Source organism: Aythya ferina (genome assembly GCF_964211825.1).
Source record: "Aythya ferina genome assembly, chromosome: 5".
NCBI lineage: Eukaryota > Metazoa > Chordata > Aves > Anseriformes > Anatidae > Aythya > Aythya ferina.
Window position 1 is genome coordinate 54,099,789 of NC_140301.1, and position 24,958 is coordinate 54,124,746.

Sequence of the window (24,958 nt, forward strand, 5' to 3'; positions counted from 1 at the left end):
AGCAGTTTTGGTTCCCAGTGTTAACAGACAAGTCAATGACACGACTCATTCTTAACACTTTTATTCTTACAGTTCTAGGTTTGAACTGTACATGCAGAGTTGCATAAGTCACAATAGAGATTTACAGTGGATTCTATTCTATGGTAGAGTGCAATCCAGAATCCTTGAACAGTATAAAAAACAACTTTAAACATCAAGACCTTGTTAGGAGCAAAAGGGTTAAAGCTTCCCCAAGTATTTCAGCTCTCATAGATACCTAGTTACTAGGTACTGTATGTTAGACATATTCCAAGTTGAAGAGCTGTATTAACACTAAACCAACTTTAACATCCAGATGTCATACCATCTTTGTTACTTCCCCCAATTTCTGGCAATTAAGAATAAGTCAAAAAACCCTGCCACCTGCAACCAGCTAATACAGACAAAAATAACTACTCCTTACTTGCCTGTCTAGGGTTGTACAGTGTTAAAGAAAATATTCCCTCAATGGCATTTGTATCTCACATCAGCTGAAAAAGCAATGTAACAAAAATAAAGGTATAACATCTTTGAAAATAAATATAAAGAGGGAATGCAGACAAAGTGTCAAAGATTTTTTTTTTGGCAGGTAACATTCATAATATACAAAATATAACTTATTCATATTAGCCAAGGAAACATTCATGAGTTCCTGTAAACTGTTTTAATCCACCTCCTCCATGCGTGATGTGTCATCATCTCCTTCAAGAGGTGGCATCTCCTCAGTAACCGCTGGACTAGCTTCCTCTGCAGCAGTATCATCTTCATCAATGCCTGTACAATGAAGGAAAAAGGGACCGTTAGTGCCCATGCAACTCAGACTTCTACCTACTTCACACTTTAGCTGGCCTGAGGTGCTCAATGCCATTTTCCAGTCTGTCCCAGAGAAAACTTACCCAGGCCAAGTTTGATCATTCTATAAATGCGGTTGGCATGTGTCTGAGGATCTTCTAAACTGAAGCCAGAGGACAGGAGTGCTGTTTCATACAGCAAAATGACAAGATCCTTTACAGACTTGTCATTCTTGTCAGCCTCTGCCTTCTGCCTCAGTGTTTCAATGATGGAATGATCAGGGTTGATCTCCAGGTGTTTCTTTGCTGCCATGTATCCCATTGTGGAGTTGTCTCTTAATGCCTGCGCTTTCATAATCCTCTCCATATTGGCAGTCCAGCCATATGTACTTGTTACAATGCAGCATGGAGAAGTTACCAAACGGTTGGACACAACAACCTAGGAAAACAAAGCCATGATTTGTAACTTAGCATTTCAGTACTTCCATTGAATCAGAACCCCACTACTGACTTAACTAAGGTGCAAGTTTGAAACACTGCACGTCATGAAGACATGTGACTCAAATCACAGCTGAGGAATTTGCAATACTAACAGGAGAATCACCTAACTTCACTAGAAAACACATCTGCAAAGCTCTGTCCTGCAGAATGATTACAGCTGTTAAAAGCCAGTTTCAGACTGTACTGTAGTCTTCTCTGCAAGACCTTTGTTTCAGATAATTGAACAACTTGTTGCATACAAACTGAATACTAATTACCTTTTCTACTTTCTTCTCAAGAATATCTTTCATGATCTTGCAAAGGTTTTCAAACTTGGCTTTTTTCTCCTCCTGCTTCTTTTTCTCTTCTTCATCTTCCGGAAGCTCCAAACCCTCTTTTGTTACAGAAACCAGGGTCTTGCCTTCAAATTCCTTCAGCTGCTGCACACAGTATTCATCAATAGGCTCAATCATGTAGATCACTTCCAGGCCATGTTTGCGAAGACGCTCCACAAAGGCGGAGTTAGCCACCTGATCTTTTGTTTCACCTGTAAGAAGCATGAACTGGTTGAGCCCCTGCATTTTAACATGGCAACTTGTTTTCTGCAAGAGCCTGTGTAACACTTTGAACAATGCTCCATAGCCATTACCAGGAAAGTACAGGGACATAAAACAAGTATATGACAATCTACTGGAAGATCTTGGCCTGGTAAGACTCAAAAGCCTTTCCAACCAACATTGAAGCTTGGAATAATTCTTTGGTTTGAAATAACATCTGGAATGCCAAGCCATGTTTCCCACTCTTGACAACTGAGAAAACTGGGAAGCCCTCTATAGCATTTTCCTCTTGCAAGTCTTACTTTCTGCTGCCCAAATACTTAAAACTCCTTTGAGTTATCTATTAGAGATCAGGTACTCCTACCCAGATTTATTAGCCTTATTTTTAGTCCAAACGCAAAGCTATCTTAGAGGCACATGAAGGACTTCTGAATCATTCAAGGAAGCAATGACCCTGAACTTTGCATTTTAGAACTTAAGGAATGCTTCAAGAGCAGCTGTTCTATTACAGCTCATTTAAGCTTTATAGCTCCTGAATAGAGCAGTTACCATGGCAGCAGTAAGCTCAAATTTGACAACAGTGAGTATCCTAAGCCACCCTGCAAGCTTCCTGAAATACAGTAAGTTCAACTGAAGAAAGTGTTACCCCTAGCTAGATCCACCGTCATCGTGAATGAGGACATAGTATGAACCACAACTGCAGCTCCATTTTAGATGGCTTTAGCACTGCAAGTACCATCTATTCATTTCAAAAGCTCTATAGTCCTCAAGGGATTTGATAGTAACTTACATTAACAGTTTCACCTTCCCAGGATACGTCAACATTTCTCAGTCATAACTACTAGCAAGACTTGTTGACAAGGCAACTAACTGATGATCAGAGAGCAGTGTAACTTCAGTACAACTGAAGTTTTTTTTATCGGATTAAAAATTGTGCTGATGCATCATTTTTACATGAAGAGAACTTCATTTTTCTTCAGAGGTCATTACCATGGTTATTTACCACATCCTTATCCCCAAAAATAACCCTGCCTGTATGTGTACACAGGCTTGTCACCAGGCAATTGTCTCCAACTCACCAGTAATGTAGTAGACGTGTTTCTGGTTTTCCTTCATCCTAGTGCAGTAGTCCTTCAGAGAAACCATTTCATCACCAGATGCAGAGGTGTAATACCTCAGCAACTCAGACAGCTTCTTGCGGTTCTGGGAGTCTTCATGTATACCAAGCTACAAAAATGTAAGACGATAAATCAATGTGCTATTCCCTAAAATAAATACTAAGCTTCATGAGGACTTTATAACAAGAGCCTCTAGCTTTTACAGTTGGTATTAAGCAGAGAAGACACTAACCTTGATGTTCTTGGAGAACTGCTCATAGAACTTCTTGTAGTTCTCTTTGTCTTCAGCCAACTCAGTGAAGAGTTCCAGGCACTTCTTCACCAAATTCTTCCGAATAACTTTCAGGATCTTGCTTTGCTGGAGCATTTCACGAGAAATATTCAGAGGTAAATCCTCAGAATCTACCACACCTCTCATGAAATCTGGAAAGAGATGAAAAGAATTAAGTTTTGCAGATGATGAAGAAATTCAGTTTCTAACCACCACTTCAGTGGCTTTGAATTACAAATTTGCATCTCAGAATAATGCAGTGCTTTCTTCAACTGATCAGATGCTTCCTGATCAGCTCATTTTAGAAACTACTGTCTTTCCCTCACCACATTTACTTTTATTTTTTTCAATATTAAGAGGAACTTTGTAATTGCTAGGTAAATCCCGTTTTTAGGAAAGTATTCCTCAAAAATACTCACTCAGGTATTCAGGGATCAGCTCCTCGCAGTTGTCCATGATGAAAACTCTGCGTACATACAGCTTGATGTTATTCTTCTTCTTCCTGTTTTCAAAGAGATCAAAAGGCGCACGTCGTGGGACGAACAGGAGAGCTCTGAATTCCAGCTGACCTTCCACAGAGAAGTGCTGCAAGAAAACAACACCATCTTATTGCAATTTGCACAGCTCTCACTTAAGCAACCCTTTAAAAATATCTTCCTTCTATGCTTGCAGAGAAGTGCTATTTCAAAAAAAAAAAAAAAAAAATTAGTGCAGTAAGACAGACACTGGTCAGGAAAACAAGCGTTCTCCAGTACAGCACTGAAGTTCTGTTCCACTGCTACCTGGCAAGCAGACTGCTTCAGAAGACCTCTTCAACCCCCAGCTGCATAGTGAGCTCCAGTGAAGGATGTGCTTTCTTACAGCACCTCCAACCAGTGACATGCAAAAAGGCTAGTTCCAATTCACTTGCTCATACCTTTTGACTGCAACAATGTTGAGAACTACACTGCAAACCCTCTAAACTTCTACATTTGTATTTGAGACCTACTTTTAGGTATTTGCAATTAGATTTGTTAACTAAGCTCTACATACAGGTAAAGCACCTGCAATTCGATCTGCAATAAGCTGAGATGTGGATCTCGTGATTATGAGCACAATCTTAGAACTGGCCTGAACAGTTGTACCTCAAGAATGACCCTCACACTGTTGGAGTGTACTGAATACTATCACCCTAAATGGTAAACTATTTACAGCAAGACAATGGAACTGAATTTATTTAGAAAATAGCTTTAGTTCAAGAAGATTGCACCTGCAAAAAGGCAAACAAGAACCTACCTTGACAGCCAAATGGTCTTCCCAGTCATTAGTCAGACTCTTGTAGAATTCGCCGTATTCCTCATTGGTAATGTCATCTGGGTTCCTGGTCCAAATGGGCTTGGTCTTGTTGAGCTCTTCCTCATCAATGTACTTCTCCTTGATCTTCTTTTTCTTCTTCTTATCTCCATCCTTCTTTTCTTCTTCCTCATCAGAGCCAACATCCTCAATCTCTGGCTTGTCTTCTGTCTTCTCCTCCTTCTCTTCTTTTTCCTCTTCCTTTTCTTCAGCCTCATCATCACTCACCTCCTTATCACGCTCTTTCTCCACCTACAAAGGGGATCATTAGTTGGGTTTAAAGACCTTGAAGTTTTATGAGCACTTCTGAGATTTATTGCTTTAAGTATTTGCCCTCCATTCAGATATATTGTCCTACATCCCATTTTTATTAGTGCTGATACAGAGGTGGCATTTTGGCTCATGTCCATTGTGGTGTTTTACACTATTAAGTTAAAATGGATTCCCACTGAGAATACATCCAGATACAGTTAATGTCTGAGTTGTGTGGGAACTGTTGCACTAGTAGCTTGGTAGAACTTTTTTTTTCCCTTCATCTTAGAAAATCTGTTAACAGCAACATTTGATAAAGGGCTACATCCACATAGCTATCTGCAACAAGTAGTAAAACTGATCTGTTATACAAACTTCGTGTTAGTATTCTTAAAAATATATTCATTTTGAATTGGTTATATTTAAATAGAATTTCAAGTAAGGTACATACAAAGAGCCTGATAGGATAGCCAATGAACTGGGAATGCTTCTTCACAATTTCCTTGATTCGCCTTTCTTCCAGGTATTCAGTTTGGTCTTCTTTAAGATGCAGGATAACTTTTGTTCCACGGCCCAGAGGTTCACCTAGAATGAAATTTGCAGGTGTTATTTGTGCAGGAGTAGACCAGACTTTGACAAACTCTTCAAGTTATCTGCTGTTTAGAAGCATACTTATCACTCATTTCTTTACCACTGGCAAAAAATATACTGTGTACAAAACTGGGCTTACAGATACTTCCACCTTACTGTAACCATAATCTATTTTAAAGGAACTTAAGAAAAATTTCATTGATTGCTCTGTTCCTATAGAATTATTTCCCTGCACAAGCTTAAAGCACTTATGTCTTTATTATGATGCACTATTTACTATAGAGAATTGCCTACCATGTGCAATTACTCAAACTAAACTTAATCTGAAACATGGGCAGTGCTACCCTGATCACCTATCACTGCTCTCACTTTTTTCCCAATGCACAGAGTAGGGTAGGCATCTGAATGATTTGGTGACTCATCTTCAGAAAGTGAGCAGGCACATTCAACACTCACCATTATCAAGCCTGACAGTGAAAGATCCTCCAGCTGACGACTCCCAAGCATACTGCTCATCATCATTGTGCTTGGTGATGACAGTCACTTTCTCTGCAACAAGGTAGGCGGAGTAGAAACCGACACCGAACTGGCCAATCATGGAGATATCAGCGCCTGCCTGCAGTGCTTCCATGAAAGCCTTGGTACCAGACTTAGCAATAGTACCAAGGTTGTTGACCAGGTCAGCTTTGGTCATCCCTATGCCTGTATCCACAATGGTCAGAGTACGATCATGTTTGTTTGGAATCAGGTTAATTTTCAGGTCTTTTCCAGAATCCAGCTTGCTTGGGTCAGTCAAGCTCTCATATCTGATCTTGTCCAGAGCCTGTAAAAAGATAGGCAAGCTTTAACACTGCCCTCCTATTTCTAGAAGTTTCAGTAGTTCTACTGACACAAGCCAGCCTAAGATCTCAAGTACTTACATCTGAGGAATTGGAGATCAGCTCCCTCAAGAAGATTTCCTTGTTGGAATAGAACGTGTTGATGATCAAAGACATCAACTGGGCAATTTCAGCCTGGAAGGCAAAGGTCTCCACCTCCTCCTCCATTGGTTGGTCTTGAGTTTGCACAGCCTCAGGCATCTGTAAGGAGAGATCAAGTTAAATTCCATTCTGAAAAGCACTAGCTTGCTACATATGCCACTCCCCCTCACAGGCAGCGACAATGGCATTTGGGATTCAAGTTATTAACTCTATGGTGCCAAATACAGCACAACAGGGACACAAAAAGCTCCACATGTGATTCCCTACCAGTAATTCCTGAATTCCTAAAAGAACAAGGAAACTAGATGCAAATACTTTAACTGGACTTGCCTTATATTCAGTATGATTTGCATTTACTAGTTCTGCACCCTTACATCCCCCTGTCACAGACCAAGTATATATACTGCAAAATACAGAAATACAACTGAACACATGGCCCAGAATTTGAACGGCTAACAAGGCTATTCTAAGGTCAGTGAATGACAATAGTTTCCGTTTGGACCATTTCCTCTTTCTCCCATCCAACTCTGCTTCTTCAACTACTACCTTCACGTGCATACCCAATCCTCAGAACTTATTAAATGCTAACTAAAATGGCAACCCAGCCCGACTGAACTTGTTCCTCTTGTCATACAGAGAGGTATATTCTCCGAACTTGCACAGCCGCCTGCTGCCTGAAAGATCATGAATCTGCACTGAGGAAAGCCAAATCGATTTCAAAACGAACAAAAAAACCCTTCAACCGGCTTTTAATCTTTGATGAATGACCAGAACCGAACTGCCAGGGCGCAATCCCCAGCTACACGGCTAGCTAAGCGATGAATAACCAGACGGCTCGCCCGACCGGCTCCTTCCCGCGGCTCGGGGCAGTGCCTGCCTGCGGCGCCCCCTGCAGGCTCCCGATGGAAGCGGGAAAGGTTCTAGAAACTGCCAGAGCCTTCCCCTACCGCCCCCCCTCTCCCTCCACCCACTCCCCGTCAGCGGCGGCCCCGCGCAGCCTCCCCGATGCCGGCCGAGTCCTTCCCAGCGGCCGCCCCGCGCTGCCCTCCCGGCGGGAGCCTCCATCTTAGATCCACCTCGTGCCCCGCCGGCCGGGCTCTCCCTGAACTCACCGAGCTGCCCCAACACCCCCACAACCCCCTCACCAACCTCTGCTCATTCCCCTCTCCCCCCCAGAACAACCCCTGCAGGCTGCTCCTCCCCCCCCCCCCCCACCGCGATCCCCTCACTACGCCCCCCCCCCCACCTCATGCCATCCACCATTTTCCCCTTCCACCTCTGGAAGCCACGAGGCAAAATCAAGAATCTCTAATAATTCATTAACCACCTCGCACAGCCGCCACCACCCCTCCCAGCCACGCGGACACCGCCTGGCGCTCAGCTAAGCGGCTGCATCGCCATCGCCCTGCACCACGCGGCCCCCCCCCCCCCCACACACCGCCCCGCTCCCCTCAGGCAGCCCCGCGCTGAGGCGCGGCCGTTGGGGCTGCGCCGCCGCCGCCTCACGGCACAGCCTCGGCCGCTCACCTTGGCAGCTGGGGGTGGTGGTGGTGGTTAGGATTAAAGGGCTCTGCTGAGCTCCTCAGTGAAGCGGCGAACCCGACGCGCTCTGCCCGCACCGCTGCGCCTCCACTTAGTGCGCGCCCCCGGCCGCCCGCCCGCCTTTTATACAGCCGGCGCCGCCTCCTTCCAGAACCATCGGGAACCTTCACTGGCGGCCGCGGGGGAGGGGGCGCCGGCGAGGGGAGGGGGGAGGAGGAGTGGGCGGGGCCTCCCGCCCGCCGAAGGGCGGGGCCGAGCCGGCGGCAGCCAATCGCGGGCGGCCGCGCACGGCGGACGGAGGAGCGCCGAGGGCGGGCGGGCGTTGGCCGTTGGCTCCGTTCAGATGGGAGGGGGGGAGGTGGGGAGGGGGGCGCGTGCGCGGTGGGCGCGCGGGGAGGGCGTTGGGAGCGCGCGCGCGGCGCGGGAAGGAGGGGCTGAGGGGAGGGGAGGGGAGGGGAGGGGAGGGGAGGGGGGGGGGGGAGGGGAGGGGAGGGGGGGGGGGGAGGGGAGGGGAGGGGGGGGGAGGGGAGGGGAGGGGGGGGGAGGCACCCCCCCACCCCCCGGCCGCCGAAGCTCCTAGAAGGAGCCTGAGGGAAGGGGGCTGGGGGCTGTGGGGAGGCTTCTGCCCCGCTGGGGGGGGATGGCTGCTCGCAGGGCTCAACGGGGGGCTGTGGGACCTGCCCCGCGGGCTCTGTGGTGCTTTGGGGATGAGGAGAGGCGAGGGAGCGAAGCCAAGAGGCGCGGGCGCACATAGCGATGCGGTTACCTCAGGGCTGAGGCGCTAATAGCGGCTGCTGGGCGGGTGCTGGTGGAGGCTGGTTTGTGAGAGCCCAGAGCCTTGAGCCTTGAGACACGGCCTTGGCTGCCTAATCTGCCAGAGATCTCCTCTGGTGTTCAAAGGGCACGGCCGCAGACACCTTGATCCGAGCATTTGTGCAGCTTGCATAAAGGCTTTGATAAGTACAGGCCTGGTTGCAGCGCGCAGCTCTGTGATTAACGCGTTCAGCGTTATAGTGAGGCTATTTTTACATCCCGAACGACCTGATTGGGAGCAAGGAGCTAATGCAGGTCTTGCGTGTCTCGGGAGAGCCATCTGCATCACCCGTGTGCCAGAGCAGGCTGCTGAAACTTTCTTCCTGGAGCTGATCCACTTTAGGGGATATAAATACTAAGTGTATCTACGTTCTAAAACTGCACAGTGACGAAAACATCAGCCTAGAGAATCCCTGCTCTAAGGAACGGTTTTATTTTCATTAAATGAATAGAAAGGATGCACTTTCTGTAGCAAAAATTCATCCCAGGCCCAACTTTTTGACATTTTCTGTTGTCTCTTAAATGTACCCCAGAGAGCAATCTAGTTCAGCATCTGACTGACTTGAGAACGCTATTTTTAGATGCCTAGCATGCCCTTATCCCAGTTAAGCATCCTAAATTAAACAGGGTGGCATGCCCAATGAATTAGATATTACGATGCTTAGCTCTATTAATGCATATAACTGAAGATCCTTATGCTGAATCTGACATTCTCCACAACCTTTTATCCTGCAATTTGATCTAGATAAAAATGATTGACCTGGGGTCTACGGGCTTGATTTTGTTGCAGAATTCTGTCTTTCAGGGATTTTTCAGTCCTTTTTGCTATCTTCTTTGACAAGCGAGAACGTACATTAAGTATATGTTTAAGACATTATGTTGGAGCAGCTGAGGAATTAAAATTACAGCTTGCTTCACTGTAATTCCTGCAGTATCTGCATGAGGATCTGCATTGGTGCAATGACTTACACGGCTCTGCCCTTCTAAACACTGGTGTTACACCTCTGCCCCAAACTGCCGGCCAAAACGCGGGGTCCTGCCGGTTATTTTAATTAGAAGGAAAAATTAATAGTTGTGTCAACAGTAACGTAAACTAGTGTGAGATTAGCTGCTGCTCAGCACACGGAAGAAAACCTGTAAGAGTGAAGGTAGTTGCTCACTGAGGAAGCTGGATTTCAGCCAATGCTCAGCCTAGAAAGTTCTGCGGTCCTGCCCAGGCCACCTCTTTGCTGCTCACGCCAGTTGTTTCCATGCTTTACCTTCTTTGGGTCTGGGTTTGTGGTGGTTCTCCACGCATTTCTTTTCCTTTCTCTCAAATACATGTCTACAAAATAATCTGAACCAAAATCCTTTGTAGAATATTTTATGTTCCTTTCTTCACGTAGTGACTATGGTTTCAGTTGTTGTACAGCTGCCTTGCTCGCCTGCTTCCATAAAGCAGCTTAATGGCTTTTTTCCACTGTCTAATAAAGTGTGGCAGTTATACCCAATGTATGTTTAATGCTTTTCTTAGATAAAATATAGTCCTGGTGTAGTGTCAATTCTATAGGACAAACCTTTTAGGCTGGAACAGTTTTACATTCAGAATCCATCAACTGAAATGTTCTCCAACATCCATCTGGTTCAAAATAACTTCTGTATTTTAGAGAACTGCTAAGCCATTATTATTTACGGATATCTGTCCAATATTTTTTCCCGTAATATCCTACTAAAATTATTTGTGTGCTTTCCTTTTGAGATGTCAAAAAAATTAGATTGACATTTTCATCGAAATAGTTAAGAAGTTTTTCTTAAGAAAATCTTTTCCTTTCTAATCTCTTGATTAATGTGGATTCAGTCATACAGACTTAACAATATACTTAATTTTAAGCATGAGAAGACCTGTGGAAGGTTTGAATAAGTCTGCAGGATCACAGACTGTCTGATGTAGTAGTCATGTTACTCTGTTTCTCTTTTGTGATTGTGTTATTTGGCTTTCAAAAGCTGTCTTCAAACCAGACTGATTTTTTTTTTTTGTCATAATTGTTTGACAAATCCACTAGGAGAACATAATCTCATTCCAAACCATCTGAATTTTCCCAGCTCTGCTTAACCCAAGTTTCAGGGTGCCTGTGTAAAGCTAATATTTTCTTCACAATTTTTGAATATATTCCTCTTGTTCTGTTACACAGTAAGGGCTGGTGAAGACTGGCATTTTTTTTTCCTATTATTCCTCTGTTTTAACTGATCACAGATCTGTATTGCTTGTTTCTGGCTAAAATGTTCCAGACTTAATTTCTGCCAGAGTTAATACTGGGGGAAAATCTGTGCAAAATCTCCCTTTTCTCAGCTAAGAGATTAGTACACTTCCCCATTTTAACAAATAGCTCTATTAATGGGGGAATTGCTGAAGCCTGTTATTTTCAAGCCCTACATTCTTGGCATATTCACACACGCTTGTTCCCTTCCATGTCTCCCACCCACCCCTGACACTTCTCACCGTTCCAGGTCTATCCTTTGATTTCCAGCCTGGACAACAAGCAGTCCATTCTACAGGTAGTGCACATCTGGGCTTGGGCAATAAAAAGCCAGCCGTTGCCTCCTAGCTCCTAGGACAGTCAGAAAACAAGGATTCTCCCTGTTCCTTCCTTCAAAAGAGGCAACAAGAGGATGCATCTCTGCTACCCACCTACTGATTTTCTCAGACCTAAATATCTCTGTGATCTCTATTCCTGTGTTAGTTTTGATTGAATTGCTTAAGTAGGTCAAATTTACTAAAGAGGGACTGATGGACAACCACCATACCACGGCATATGTTTCATTGCCTTAGGATAGTAGACTAAAATCATTCTTCCATTTTTTTTCCACTAAACAACTGTTGTAACCAGTGTTTGATGGATGGTTACAAGGTGTTTTTTTTTTTTTTTTTTCCAATTATACAGTATTAAAATAAGTAACATGGGGAAACTACCGTTTACTCAGTAAAATGTACTACCTCAAACATCAATGTAAATGCAAAAACAAAACAGAACAACCACAATACCCAGTCAAAGCCCAGGCAGGTAGTTGACTTGCCATTCTCATCACAATCTGAGCAACTTCTGCCTTCAGAAAATTCAGACTTGAACCAAATTTTGAAGAAAACGGTCTTTAATCAAAAACTGTTCCATACCAACACATGCCAGAAAGTTAGATATATCGCTGCATTAACTGCATAGGCTTCAATCTTGCATTTGCCAATTTCCTAAGGAAGATCTCCATACTTGTTCCCTGTATACATTTGCACTGTAATAGAAGATTTAATTATACAACTTTATTGATCTTACAAAATAACATAGAACAAAGTAAAAGACGTCTGGAAGAAAGTTATTTAATATTAAAAGCACTGAAATAACACTCAGGAAAACCCAGCGTTTTATTCTTGATTCTGCCACAGGCTTCTTCAGTGTTGCTGAATAAGACTTTTTTATTTTTATATACCACAAAGAAATTAAATGAAATCTGCATGGAGAATTTTAACTCCAGCATTTACTGATTTTTGAGTGTTTGATGTTGTAGCCTTAGTGCTTTTGAAATTAATTCTGTCTGAGTTCTGAGACAGATTTGTCATGTCGTTATCTCAGTACTTCAGGGTTTACTTAAAGAAAACAAAACTGCAGCAATTGAAATTGCCTATACAGTAGATTTCAGAAAACTGACATAAGTAGAAAGATGTGGAAATATGTGTCTGGTTTTCTTTAACACACTAGAATTATGCATGTAAAATCTGTGTTATCATAATGAAATGTAAAGCTGGCGTGGATCACTGACTGAACAAAGCATCATGCTTTCTTAAAATGATTCATCAGGCTGTCCCATTTCCTGCTTTCTCTTGTCTTATTTGGGAGCCGAAATGATCAGAAGATCTTTGGGTCACAAAAAAGAAAGTGATTCATACTAGAAATAGGATCGACAGTCACTTAGATTTTTTTTTTTTTTTTTTTTTTTGTGGTGGAAAGATACTCGAAAGGCAGAGAACAAAATCGATCTCACAAAGTGTAGTTGTACTTCTGAACCGTAGATGGCAGCAAGAATCGTATGGACCAAGGGCACATTCCTAAACGTACAGGTTTTTTGAAGGAAGTGTTAGGGAGTGTGATAACTGTCAGTCATTGCTCCAGAAGGAATTCTGAAGAGACTTGAACTGTTGAAGAAAAATTCATTAGTTTTAATGAGAATCAATATTTCCACTAGCAAATGCCAAGTATAATTTACAATAAAAGTTCAGCTGCATAGAAAGGCTGAGAGAAGGAGCGTGGAAAAGCCACAACGTAACTGTCTAGTCTTAGCATAGATTACTTCATATGCTGTTTGTTACAAAATGAATAGGTTAGATTATAACCAGTATCATTCAACGTTTTAACTTTGTCCTCATCTTTATATTCCCTTGTGGCTTAAACAAGAGATACTGGTTTTTGGAGTTTTATGCCATATATCATGATTTATACCTTCCCAGAATAAGTGCATAATTATGCACTTCTTACCTGAAATTATATGTACAGACCAAGAATTATACCTAGGAAAACCTGAGAGACAAAGGTCACTTTGTCTTCCACAGTATTACAAGTGGTTCTTTCCAGTATCTGGTTCTGCTTTTTGCTTTACGAGCACCGTGAGGATGCAGTACCTGTTTTCTGAAATGTGTGTTGTCTTTGTCCAGCATGGGACCAAAAAAACCAGCACATATAATTGCATGGCTTGGAGAATGACTGTGGAATGCCACCAGAACCCATCAGAACCCCTTTGAAACAAGAAGCAATCAGGAATAGTTCCATAGATGTTAGTTTTGAGGGAAGAACAGAGATGATGGCAGCTGTAACTTTATTATCCATGATTCAGAGCTTTTTTCCACTCAGTGGCATAAGCTGCAATAGATCCTAATTCAGAAAGAGAAGAAACTTCGAGAAAAAGCTCTTCCAGAGAGCAGGTGGTTTAACTAAAAAGCCACCAGACAAACAAAATCCTTGACTTCCCATCAAGATATTCAAAAATTGTGATGGTCACAACACTAGAAAAGTTAACAGAGCCTCATCATCGGGTGTGGCAATAACTTGATACTTTTTCCCTGTATATATTCAGATTCTAAGAGTTGGATTCAGTATAATGGTAAAGGTAGTAGTTTAGATGCATGTTTCAACAAAGGTTTGAGTAGCCACAGAAATTTTAAAAATGTGAAGCCACAGAAATTTTAAAAATGTGCAAGCTTGGGTTCAACATTTTTCAGGAAGAGAGATTATTAACATTTAAAATAGAGGTCAGTGACACTGACTCCTTTCTGTATTTCCAACATAGGATACCATCTTTACTTTGGCTCTTTGTACTTGTGAGAAAGAGGGAAGAATTAATTTGAATCTGTCACAGGTTCTGGGCAGACTGTGTAGCACCTGGCTGAAGATTTTAATTTATTTTTTCTGTATTTCAGACTTAGTATTTTCATCTTATGACAGAGATACTGTTAAGGGAAAAAACAGGGTTCTAAAATTACAGACTACTTTCAGATAATCACGGATTAAGTCATCACAGCTATCTACGGTAATCACTCTGCTACGTACATTTTTTTTTTCCCTTCTGTGTCAGATAGATCAAAAGATGCATTTCTTGGGGGGAAAAAGCAGGACAGCCCTGAATGCCACCTTTCCTTCCAAAGAATGCCAAAAAAAAGAATAGTAGCACTAAGATAACCTTGATTAAAGCTGACTATGAGTAGATACGTTGAGAAATTTAGTCAAGAGTTGTACAAATACTTGATTAATCATATACAAATTTATCTGTAGGCTATGCTGCAGTAAGTAAGCATAGTGAATTAGAGGGAAAGTCAGTTTTCATCTCTTTCAAAGTGATGTTTCCTGCCACAGTGAGGCAAATCTCCTGAAGTAACTCTGCCATCTATATTGAAATCCTGCTTTGCAGTCAGCTGAGCTGAGGGTATTCTTAGCCAGTTAATATGCATGTCAGTATAATGCAGCTGCTCTACAGCATTTTACATTATGAAAGTAGGACAGACTAGAGTTATTAGAAGTCACCAGGTTATTTCTTAATCAGAGCAGTGCTGGTTAATACTTGCCAGGAGGTATTACTTTCTGCCTTTTTTTCTCTCATAGTTGGCTACAAAAAAAAAGAGAAAAAAAACTCTGGAAAGGTTCTTTCATCTGACTGAGAACCACACTGACTCTTATGACTGACAAATTTAAAACTGTTTCAGATGCTGACAGCCGAGGATATCTACATCTCCACTTCATGTGGATTAGATATGTCTGGAATAGCAAAAGTATTTTTATTTCATTGAATTTGAGTTACTTTTTGAATTTGTTTTGTGTTTAAATAAAAGCAGTAAGTTTACATTAACCAGAAAAGTTCTTTATTATAAAACTACAAAAAAAATGATGATATAATGCATTTTCTGTCTCGTTTTTGCTGTCTTTTGCTGTAAAAGAACGGATTTTTCAGCTTTTTTTTTTTTTTTTTTTTTTTTTTTTTTTTTTTTTCTCTTTATGGCACAGCTGCTCTTTCTAATGACTTATCTAAAATTGTATTTCCTCAGACTGTTTGGTCAAAGTGAAATCTGTTACCCATAGTTCTGTAGAACTGTTTCAAGTTTGTTTACCTGAAAGAAATACAGTTCTGAGTTTATACCAAACATAACCATGATGACTTGGCTTCCTTCTCCTTAGCTTTCTGAGATGGAAAATGGCAGTGGGCCATTCTTTTCACTAGAAATCTCTGCATTCACATTCCTATTTTATTCATTAATTTGCATTTGTTATTTCCATCTTGACTGACTTGCCTGTATGTCACAGCTTTTTTAAGACTATAGGTCACGAGAAGTATTTCCAATTCTGCTTTGTGTTTTCATAGAGTTCGTTCATGAAATACTATACATCTGGTATTCAAAATGTCTTTCTAAATTGCTTTCTGCATATCTATTGTAAATTTTGGAGCTACAGCTGTAATATCTGGTGCTTAAAAGCCAGAATTACTAATCAGTCAGTGTCAACCAGACCTCTTTCAGAAGTATATTTAAGTGCTTTGGGAGACTTCTTTGGTCCCAAATGTACAGCTCTAGGTTACATCAGTATAACATATACATTCAGCATTTATTGCTTTAGCTGCATGATTAGGATTTTCAGCTATAAATATGTCTTTGCAATGTCAAATAGTCCAGATTTTACCAAAAGCATTAGCCGTGTCTTATTATATTAACTAACATAAGTGTTAGTCTTATAAGACATCCTCTGAGTAGGTGAATGAAAAGATCAGTATACAGTTTTGACTGGTAAGTGGTATAACTATATTATATATTATATAGACTATTATATATTATTCTTAAATATAAATATATATTACTCTTAATTATATATTACTCTAATTAATTATATATTACTCTAATTATATATCACTCTTAAAAAGTAATCATTAGGAAAAAAATACAGAAATTATCTCAAACGCAACGTAGAGTCCTTCTTGTAAATGTTCCTGCTAACAGTACAAAGACAGCTTAGTTAACGCTGTACTAGTAGCATCTGGGAATGCTGCAAGGACATTAGGTATTCAACTAGTGTTTCAAAGCATGTACTATTAGCATCTCAAACAAGGCACTTACAAAGAGTGTAATTGGATAGCTGATGAATTGAGAATGCTCTTTCACATTTTTTTTTGATTTGCCTTTCTTCCAAATAATCTCTTTGGTCTTCCTTAGGATCTAGGATAATCTTTGTTCAGCTCAGGAGTTTCCCTTTAATGAAATCTGAGAGTTTAAGTGGAGCACAAGGCCAAAAAGCAAGCTTTTCCTGAAATTAAGGATTAAGATTCTCTTACTACAAATACATTAACTGTCATTGACTACCTGAGAACAATGAACTCGTGCTTTGTATGTATTTTGTGCTCCAACAAATAAAACAACTACAGAAATGAAACCATTTTGATTTGTATTTCCCTCGACTTTCAGAATCCTGATAAAGCATAGCAGTACACAGCAACACATGAACTGCAAGAGGGAGTTTATGTGGCAGAAGTTCATTAAGATTGACCTTTTTTTAATGTTATATTTTTTTGAAATGTTTCTTTAAACATGAAATGCAGTACTGGTGTTGTTTTGTGTGATAGCATCTTCATTCTCTTGCTAAACAAAGTTTGGTCAATGATTATTACCCAGCCAGGGCAAATTTGCTGCTAAAGTTAGAACCATTGTTATATCAGATTGTGCACCTGTGCTTGCACTGCTGTTCTACAATGTGTTCACTTGACATTACTCACTTATGAGACAGAGAACAGCAAATTCCATTCACAACATCATTATTAACACTGACAACAAGAGAGCCTTGCACTGAAGGTGATACACATACTGCCTTTTTGCTTTGTGAGCCCGATTCAGGAGATATCAGCACAAACAATGGTTCTGTGAAAGTTTTGGTGCCTGACCTCACAGTAGTAATGGAGGCAGCTTTAGTCATCCTGTACCTTACAGCTGGAGTACAATTATGTTCATTGGGTCAGGCATTCCCAGGATCCAGCTTGTTTGGCTCAGTCTAGGCCTGAAATCTGATTTTGTTCAGAGATCACAACAAAATCAGAAGGCTTAAGCATTCTCAGGCTATACTTAGGAACTTAGCAGTATTTTACTTGCTGAGTCATACTGATGTCAAGACTACGTGCATCCAAAGAATTACAAAATGGCTCCTTCAACAAGGTTTCCTTGTTGGAGTAGAAAGTGTTGATGAGCAACTATTTTAGCCTGTTAGGCAAATGTTTTTTCCCTTTTCACCTGTTGGCTGATCTTGAGTTTGCACAGGTTCAATGTCAATAAAGGTGAATGGGGCTGAAAGCTCATTGCATGTCTATGTTTATACATACACAGAAACTTGACTGTGACATATGGCTTTTTAAACTGAGTAGAAAGATACAAATAATTTTTGATTTATGTTGTGAGAGTAAAAGACAGAGAAATATAATTGCTGCAGTTGCAATACTAATATTTAATTGTATATTTTGGACTTGCACTCTTGGATTTATAACTTCTTGCTTAAGCTGAAGACAGCATAGGATGGATAATTGTTTAATCAAGACAATTTAGTAAGCTTTTTAATATAAGCATGTTAGACTGTGGTATAAAGTACAAAAAGTCATCACAAAATTTCATTTACTACCAATAATTAATTTCCCATTTACATTCTTGGACATCCCAGAGTTTACATTTTACTGTTATGACAATAACAGACACTGGGTATTCTTCTCTGTCTCCTTTAACTGAAACACTACCTGTATAGGAACATCCTGACATAATTGTTTAAAGAATGTAAGTGAAATTTTGGGGGAGAATGAGAGATACTGACTTAGGTGGTATAATTATGAATATTCCATTCAAGTCAGAGTAAGACTGCAAGGAAACACATTTTACTTAAGGCTCATGTTACGTTGTAAAGTCCCTCTTGTTAATTTAAAGGTAATAAAATCTGAAACCACCTAAATGTGTAGAGTTCCTATTTAAGCTATGTTCTTATTTAATGTTCCTATTTAAGGTATGTTAAGTTCCCTTTATTTAAGTCCCCTTTATTCACCCGTTTTGAACAAAGGCCATGAGAACCTTGTGCCTCACTAACAGCTGGTGTTGTTCTGTCCACAGTTGTCTCTTGGTACAGCTGTGGGAAAGAAAGACATAAAAAAGAAAACATTATGACTTAGACTGACTAGAATGATTTAGAAGATTATGACAAGAGTATATTTGAATTTTCCAAGGGAATTGATGGACAGAAACATACTGTTGCCACATTTAAACTTACTTTAGGAAAGCAACTAATCTTCATCATCTAAGTCTGTCAGTAAAAGATCACTGTCATCACTCATCTTTCTGTAGGTAACCTTCAAACCACACTTTTTTTTCTTTTTTTTTATAAGCCCATCACTTGCTTTAGACACGCAGTGGGAGAGGGAGAGTAAAGAGAAACTGAACAAATTTAGGCATGGAGCAAGTCAGACTTCCAGTCAGACAGGCACTTAGGGTGCATTATTTTCACATATCGCATATCAAAGGCTGACTGGATTTGCTAACCCATATATTAGAGGCAAGCAGCCTCCTCATTTGTTATCTAGAAACTAAGATCCCAATCCTGCACTTCAAAAGAAATTTCTAATCACTTATGCCTACGCAAGGTAAGTAAAATGCTACCTACTCAAAATAATGTTTACTTACTTTATTGCACAAATATATGTGATTATGTAAAAGGTAACCTTACAGAATCACAGAATAGTTGAGGATGGAGGGGACCACGTTGGAGGTCACCACGTTGGAGGTCACCTCATCCAACCTAGGGTCACCTAGAGCAGGTTGCCTGAAGCCTATGTCCACCAACAGCTCTTCTGACAGGAACTGATGGGTGACATTGCTTTGCAGTTACAAGAAGTGGATCAGAGCTGTCTCCCAGAAAGAATATTAAAAGCAAACTCTCTACTGGAGCAGTGGACACAGATAAACTGATTTTGCCCTGTCACACATGACCTCAGCTCAAGAAGCACTAAAAAACAGAAAAAGGAAGATAAATAACCTTGTGAATGGCAAAAGTGCATTATAGACTGTTCGTATTTGTGAATGCAACTGAAAATAGCAGCACCCTAACTCGTGAGATGAATCTACTAAAATGGAAGAAAAGCTTATGAACTATGTTAGTACCAATAAGGATTCCTTCTTGGTGCTTGCACTATTGTGACTACAGTGACAAAGGGAGGAATATGGGTCTTTGTGTATGCCCTACCATCCATGTGGGACACGTGAGATGAGCACAAGTCTGTCTAGTTTGCAATGCAGTTAGAATTCACCAGATGGGGCTAATACAGCAAATATAAATATTCTCTATAGAAGTCATACCAAAGAAATGTAGATAGATAGGTAGAGAGAACAATATATACTTGTATATATGGCACAGGAGTTATAACTCTGAAAGGCTATGGCTGTTTTTTTGTTGTTGTTGTTGTTTGTTTGTTTGTTTATTGTGGTTAACCCTCTCAATTAATTCATTATTTAAAATAGATAATTTATTTTGATAGTCTTATATAAATTATATGTTTAACTATTCAACCATTAACCACCACCACTCCCCAAACCAGTAGCTGTAGGTTTCTTATTTCAAATATTTTTTTGAATCTCTAAACAACTATAAAGCCACAAATACAGAAATGGAAGGATATATGTTGTCTTTGGATCCTAGATATGATGCTTTTTTTCTGCCTTTAAATAAAAATACAAATACAAGTTGAAAAAATCAGTCTATGCTTATAAACACATATGACTTTCCTTTTTGACATGGTACATGACTGATCTTGTTTCCTACATCCATCTCCCAGGTTTTGTTTCATGTAGATACTCTGAACATATTTAGACATGACAGTGAAGTTTTAGCTAATTCATTAAAAAAAAAAAAAATCCCTGCATGCACTGCATCTCTCAGATGCCCTTATCTATGTCAAATCATTGAATCGGAAACTTAGTACCAAAAACTGAAAGTAATTATCTGTGAAAAGTGTCAGATTGACGTTCTCTATATTCTGACATGTCTTTAATAATTGATTCTATCATTTTTGCCATCATTGGGAATGAAAATATGTTAAAATTTAGTATTTATCAACCTCATATTTGATTTTATCATGTTATACCTATTTATGTAAACAAAAATAACAGTGAATACAGTATACATCAGATAGCACTTAACCCATTGAACAAATATTATTGGCAAATGACAAATCGTATTATACCTAGTGCTTGGTCACAGATGGAGGCAGAAGACAAAGAATGTCACACTAATGATTACTGATAAGTATGCATTAGCTAAGAATATAATATTGTATGAGCTGGATAAGGATGGTAGTTTCAGGTAAACAAGAAAAGCAGGGACCCAAGAGCCTACTCTACATAGGTAACCTTCAAACTACTCCTTTCTTTAATAATCCCATCACTTGCAGTAGGAGAAAGAGAGTAAGAGAGAAACTGAACAAGTTTCATCGAGCATGGAGCAAGTCAGACTTCCAGCTAGACAGGCACTTACAGTTCTGAATGCTTCAGTGCTGATAATTTATTACGAATTAAACTTTTTGTAATGAAATTATAAGGTATATATGATAATAAGAATATATGTTCTAGCAATAAATTCCCATTCTCCTCAGCCAAGCCCTATTCTCCTTGCCTTGTAGGTCACAAATAAATAATTAAACAAATAAGTAAACCCCCTTTGATGAAAAAACTGTATTGGGAAGTTCTGTCTAAACAGTTACACGATTCCGCTCACCGATCTTCTAGTTCCCAGATACGAGTAAGTTGTGGACACCAGATGGATGTCTAAGACATGTGAATATAACTTACGCCCTTCTTGCCTTGCAAATGAAAGTCATGAGCATGACCATAATAATGACCATAATGAAGCCAGCACTCAGTTCAGAGAAATGAGCTCTCCCTTCTGTAAACGTGCAATGATTCAACTAGCACTGAATGAACAGCCTGTGCTATACAGCTTCCAAAGCTTCTATGCTTCAGTGAGCTCACAGAAAAGCTCATAAAAAGTTCCAATAGAAGATCATCTACCTAAAACTTCAATGCTTCATCTAAAACAATTTGGAGTCAGTCATTCAGGCCATGGAATTTAAATTACACTTGTGACACTGATGAAGAATCTCCTTCTAAGGCTCAACAGAAAGCAGATATAGTCATTCTTACCCCGAAGCTCTCTGCAGCATGTTTATTTCGAGATAATATTGTCTCATGTGAGAATGGTGATGAGGGAATGCAGAACATGCTTTCAGTCCCTCCTTGAGAAATATACCAAAGCAATGGAAAAATAACTTCATTGAGATGGTCTTAGCTTGTGCATTTCTAGATTAATCCTCTCTCCAGTCTTTTTCAGAAAACAAGCTTGAGTGCCAGCAAACAGTATGCAGAAGGACGACAACTTCGTTCTTGCCAAAGTGGTAAATCTGGGCACTAGGCAGTGGAGTAGTCAGGACACACAACCCATCCATTAACAAGCAAACTTTACTGAATATGTACACAGCTATGCAAAACTAAGCCATGATTGATATATAATCGCTATTAACGAGAGCTCATCATCATTTCAGTAGGTGGCCTGGGGGAGACTGGTGAGCATAGGAAAAATGTAAGACATCTACAGATCTCTTTAAAGTGCAAAATGTTCAGAGCCATTCGATTCTGTCCACTTTTTAGGCAAACAAAGAACTTATTCTTTGTTTTAGGCTGGTAATGCTTCCCTCTCCTTAGCTGTTCTTTCCAAGGACACTTTTCTCAGCTTTCCTTATTTCCTGTTCTGCTTAAGGGAGACTTCAAGCTCACAATGACAACCTCTTTTTGTGTTAATTTGCATGGATGACTAACTGTTAGCTAACTGTTGCTCACACCAACTACACGTTGCTTGGCTGACCTGCAAAACCTATCAATAACCATGTATGATCACAACGCGATCACCAACATGACCTGCCCAGTGAAAACCAGCTGAATGAAATAGCTGGCTGTGATGAGCAGAGAAAATAATTTTGAAACACTTACATACTAAGTATTTTGCTGCTTAAGTTACAAACACACGAGTGGCTATTGCAGACTGCAACTTAGGCATGTTCTTGGCCTTCTTGATGGCATTAAATTCACACACTGCAGCACTGATAAGCATCACTGTCTAGAAATTCCAGTTTTGTAAGGAACTAAATTATTGCTGCTGGACAACAATCAGACATTACTTATTCACAGCTTTGTCATTCCTCATTCCTCAGCTGGATTACAGCACTACTGTATGGATGGATAATATGTCTTCCATGTCTAGGGAGTTTTGAGAAGTACATAATGCTGGAGCACATCTCAGAAACACAAGCTATTTGCAGGCATATCAAACCAATCTCTCTGGCTTCCCATAGAATTTAAATTAACTTCATAATCTCAGTTTTATCTTCAGAAAACATAATTTCCAGGATAGCTAAAGCTTCTAGATAAGAACTGTTTTTGAGAAGAATAACAGTCTTCACTATGGCGGTAAGCTACTCTGTTCAGGAGACAACTTTCAGAGAGCTGACTGCAAACAGCAAAATAAATTCCTTCAAAGACACAACAGAGTTCATTGTCATCCAATCCCAACCATAAATCAGATTTCTTTTACCTTGCCTTCTTTAAAACAAATGTTTGTTTTTAAAAATACCCATTTATTTTTAAGAAATGAATCAAAACTATGGTAACAATTCTTTTCCACACACTTTTGTTCCTGAGGAGGGACAAAAGCACAAAAACTCACAAAGTATTCTAGATTAGAAGAGACTTACTTGCTCCCCTAACATCCTTTTGTTTTGTAATGCATAAAACAATGCATTATCATATGTCTTTAGTGTTAATTATATGTAGTGGTTAAGAACAGATTCTTAATGCAAACAGGGAGCTATGAACTGAAAATGTTTAAAACTATGCCATAAACAATATTTTCTCATGATGAAAGTAAATTAGAAGTACTTTAAAATCCACGTAAGCCATTGGAAATGTATTTCCAACATCACAATTGTTCTTTTCCTAATATTAAATGGAACTTGCATGCCACTCTCCTTTCCAACATGAATCTGACTAGCTCAAATGTGTTGTGTATACCTGTGTATACCTGTGTCAGATGGTAATTCTCATGCATTCACAATTTGGTAAGAACTTACACATTGCAAAGCTTTTGATACTCTGAAGCCACTAAATACCTAAATTTTTTTTGACATCAGTAATCCAAGCAAGATGTGACAGACAGCCTACAGTTGACAGAGACTGCAGACATGGTCTCTTGATTCCCACCTCATAATCTGCAGGCAGTGCATGCTTGAATAGATACTTTTAGCATGATGAAGTAGAGTGTAGTCACAATACTTTTTTTTTTTTTTTTCTCAGAAGAGCTGATAAAAGCATCACTGATCTCAGTTGTTGCACTTTTAGACAAGTAACAGATGGCATTCAATTCAAGCATAGAAAAGTTTTGTTAATAACTGTACTTGTATCACCTAAGTTTTAAGGCTCCAGTTTCCTCACGGTCAGCAAAAGCACTAATAATACTGCAGCCTGAAATGCTGCAGGACCAATTCATGCTGTGCATAAATCAATCTCTAAGAACCGCACTATTTTATTAATGTTAGTGAATTTTGCTCATGTCTGCCTTCCAGCTTACCCTAACACTAGTGAGAAGTCCAGGCACAACTGACTTCCATTCATTGATTGTACATACAAAACAAAACATCTATGGGTGTCCTGATGGGATCATTTCAGAACTATAATCTTTGGTTAGCTTGAAACAGAAGAATTTACAAGTAGTACAGAGAACTTTTTCAGAAGGCTTATCATTGTAATCTCTTTTTCCCATTCTTTAACCAAGTATTTGGTGAGGATTGTTGATGGGGCTGTACAATAGCGTTCTTGTGACTTGCAGCTGTGTTTTTCAAATGAATATTTGTCTTGGATTCTCTGTGGAATCTCTCAGCAGCTTTTATTGATGTTTCTTGGTAAATGTTAAACACTACATCAATTCTTTGACTTTCTGCACCATCATGTACTGCTGATAACCAGGTACATGTTAACTTTGTTTATTCTTTGGATCACGCTCATTCCATCAGTGATAGATGGCCTGCTGTGGTTTCAGTACAGTTTGCATTCCTCACAATCCCTCTACCAAAGTTGCCTGCTTTGTCGCTCGAAGTGATCTACCCAACGTTGTCAGTGTGTAATGAGTAAGACATTCAGTATGTCAGCTTGAAGCAACACTTTTTTGGGTTAGATCTTTGTTTTGAATATTATTGTCATTAAGACATTAAGAGATCCTTGCATTTCCCATTTCCTGCTCTTTTTTTTTTTTTTTTTTTTAATGACTGAAAACGTTCTGACCTTCTTTGTGGAACTCAATTCATGAAATTTCTGCATGAAAGAACCACTCTCTAGATAAAGACTCTTAGAATAATTGCAGGTCTGCTCACCTACTTCATGTACTTCTAGGAGGACATCAATACTATATAGCAGCTGGTTGATAAACCGGAAAGATCTATTGGTCATTATTGATTGGCTCTATCTTAAGAATTTCAAGCAAGGCTTCAATACCTGGCCTCATTACAGTTTGATTATCTGTACTTGTTCAGATATTCACTAATTTACATACTCTATTCCGCACGAGTTAACCTGGAGGTCTTCAGCTGTTTCAGG

General features: G+C 40.0%; 1 protein-coding gene across 2 annotated transcripts; it reads right to left on the bottom strand.

Moving 5' to 3' along the window:
* Positions 1-45: 45 nt before the first annotated feature.
* Positions 46-8,133, bottom strand: HSP90AA1 (heat shock protein 90 alpha family class A member 1). Of its 2 annotated transcripts, none has more exons than XM_084521734.1 (11): positions 7,918-8,133; positions 6,331-6,489; positions 5,867-6,233; positions 5,271-5,404; positions 4,511-4,819; positions 3,655-3,820; positions 3,197-3,387; positions 2,926-3,073; positions 1,568-1,836; positions 915-1,248; positions 46-792 (listed from the first exon to the last, which is right to left on the bottom strand). In XM_084521734.1, exons 2-11 carry the CDS (start codon positions 6,487-6,489, stop codon positions 683-685), a joined length of 2,187 nt encoding a protein of 728 aa, XP_084377860.1. In that variant the 5' UTR covers positions 7,918-8,133; the 3' UTR covers positions 46-682. The 2 variants fall into 2 exon arrangements, with proteins under 2 accessions (XP_084377860.1, XP_084377861.1); XM_084521735.1 differs by lacking the exon at positions 7,918-8,133 and adding an exon at positions 7,138-7,266.
* Positions 8,134-24,958: the final 16,825 nt, after the last annotated feature.

Bases quoted from the DNA above. Each gene is read 5' to 3' on its own strand.
- HSP90AA1 (XM_084521734.1), bottom strand. From the start codon at position 6,489: ATGCCTGAGGCTGTGCAAACTCAAGACCAACCAATGGAGGAGGAGGTG. The intron at 1,249-1,567 runs GTAATTAGTATT...TTGTTTTCCTAG, and splicing joins TTGAGAAGAAAGTAGAAAAG to GTTGTTGTGTCCAACCGTTT. The intron at 793-914 runs GTAAGTTTTCTC...TTCATTGTACAG, and splicing joins AATGATCAAACTTGGCCTGG to GCATTGATGAAGATGATACT.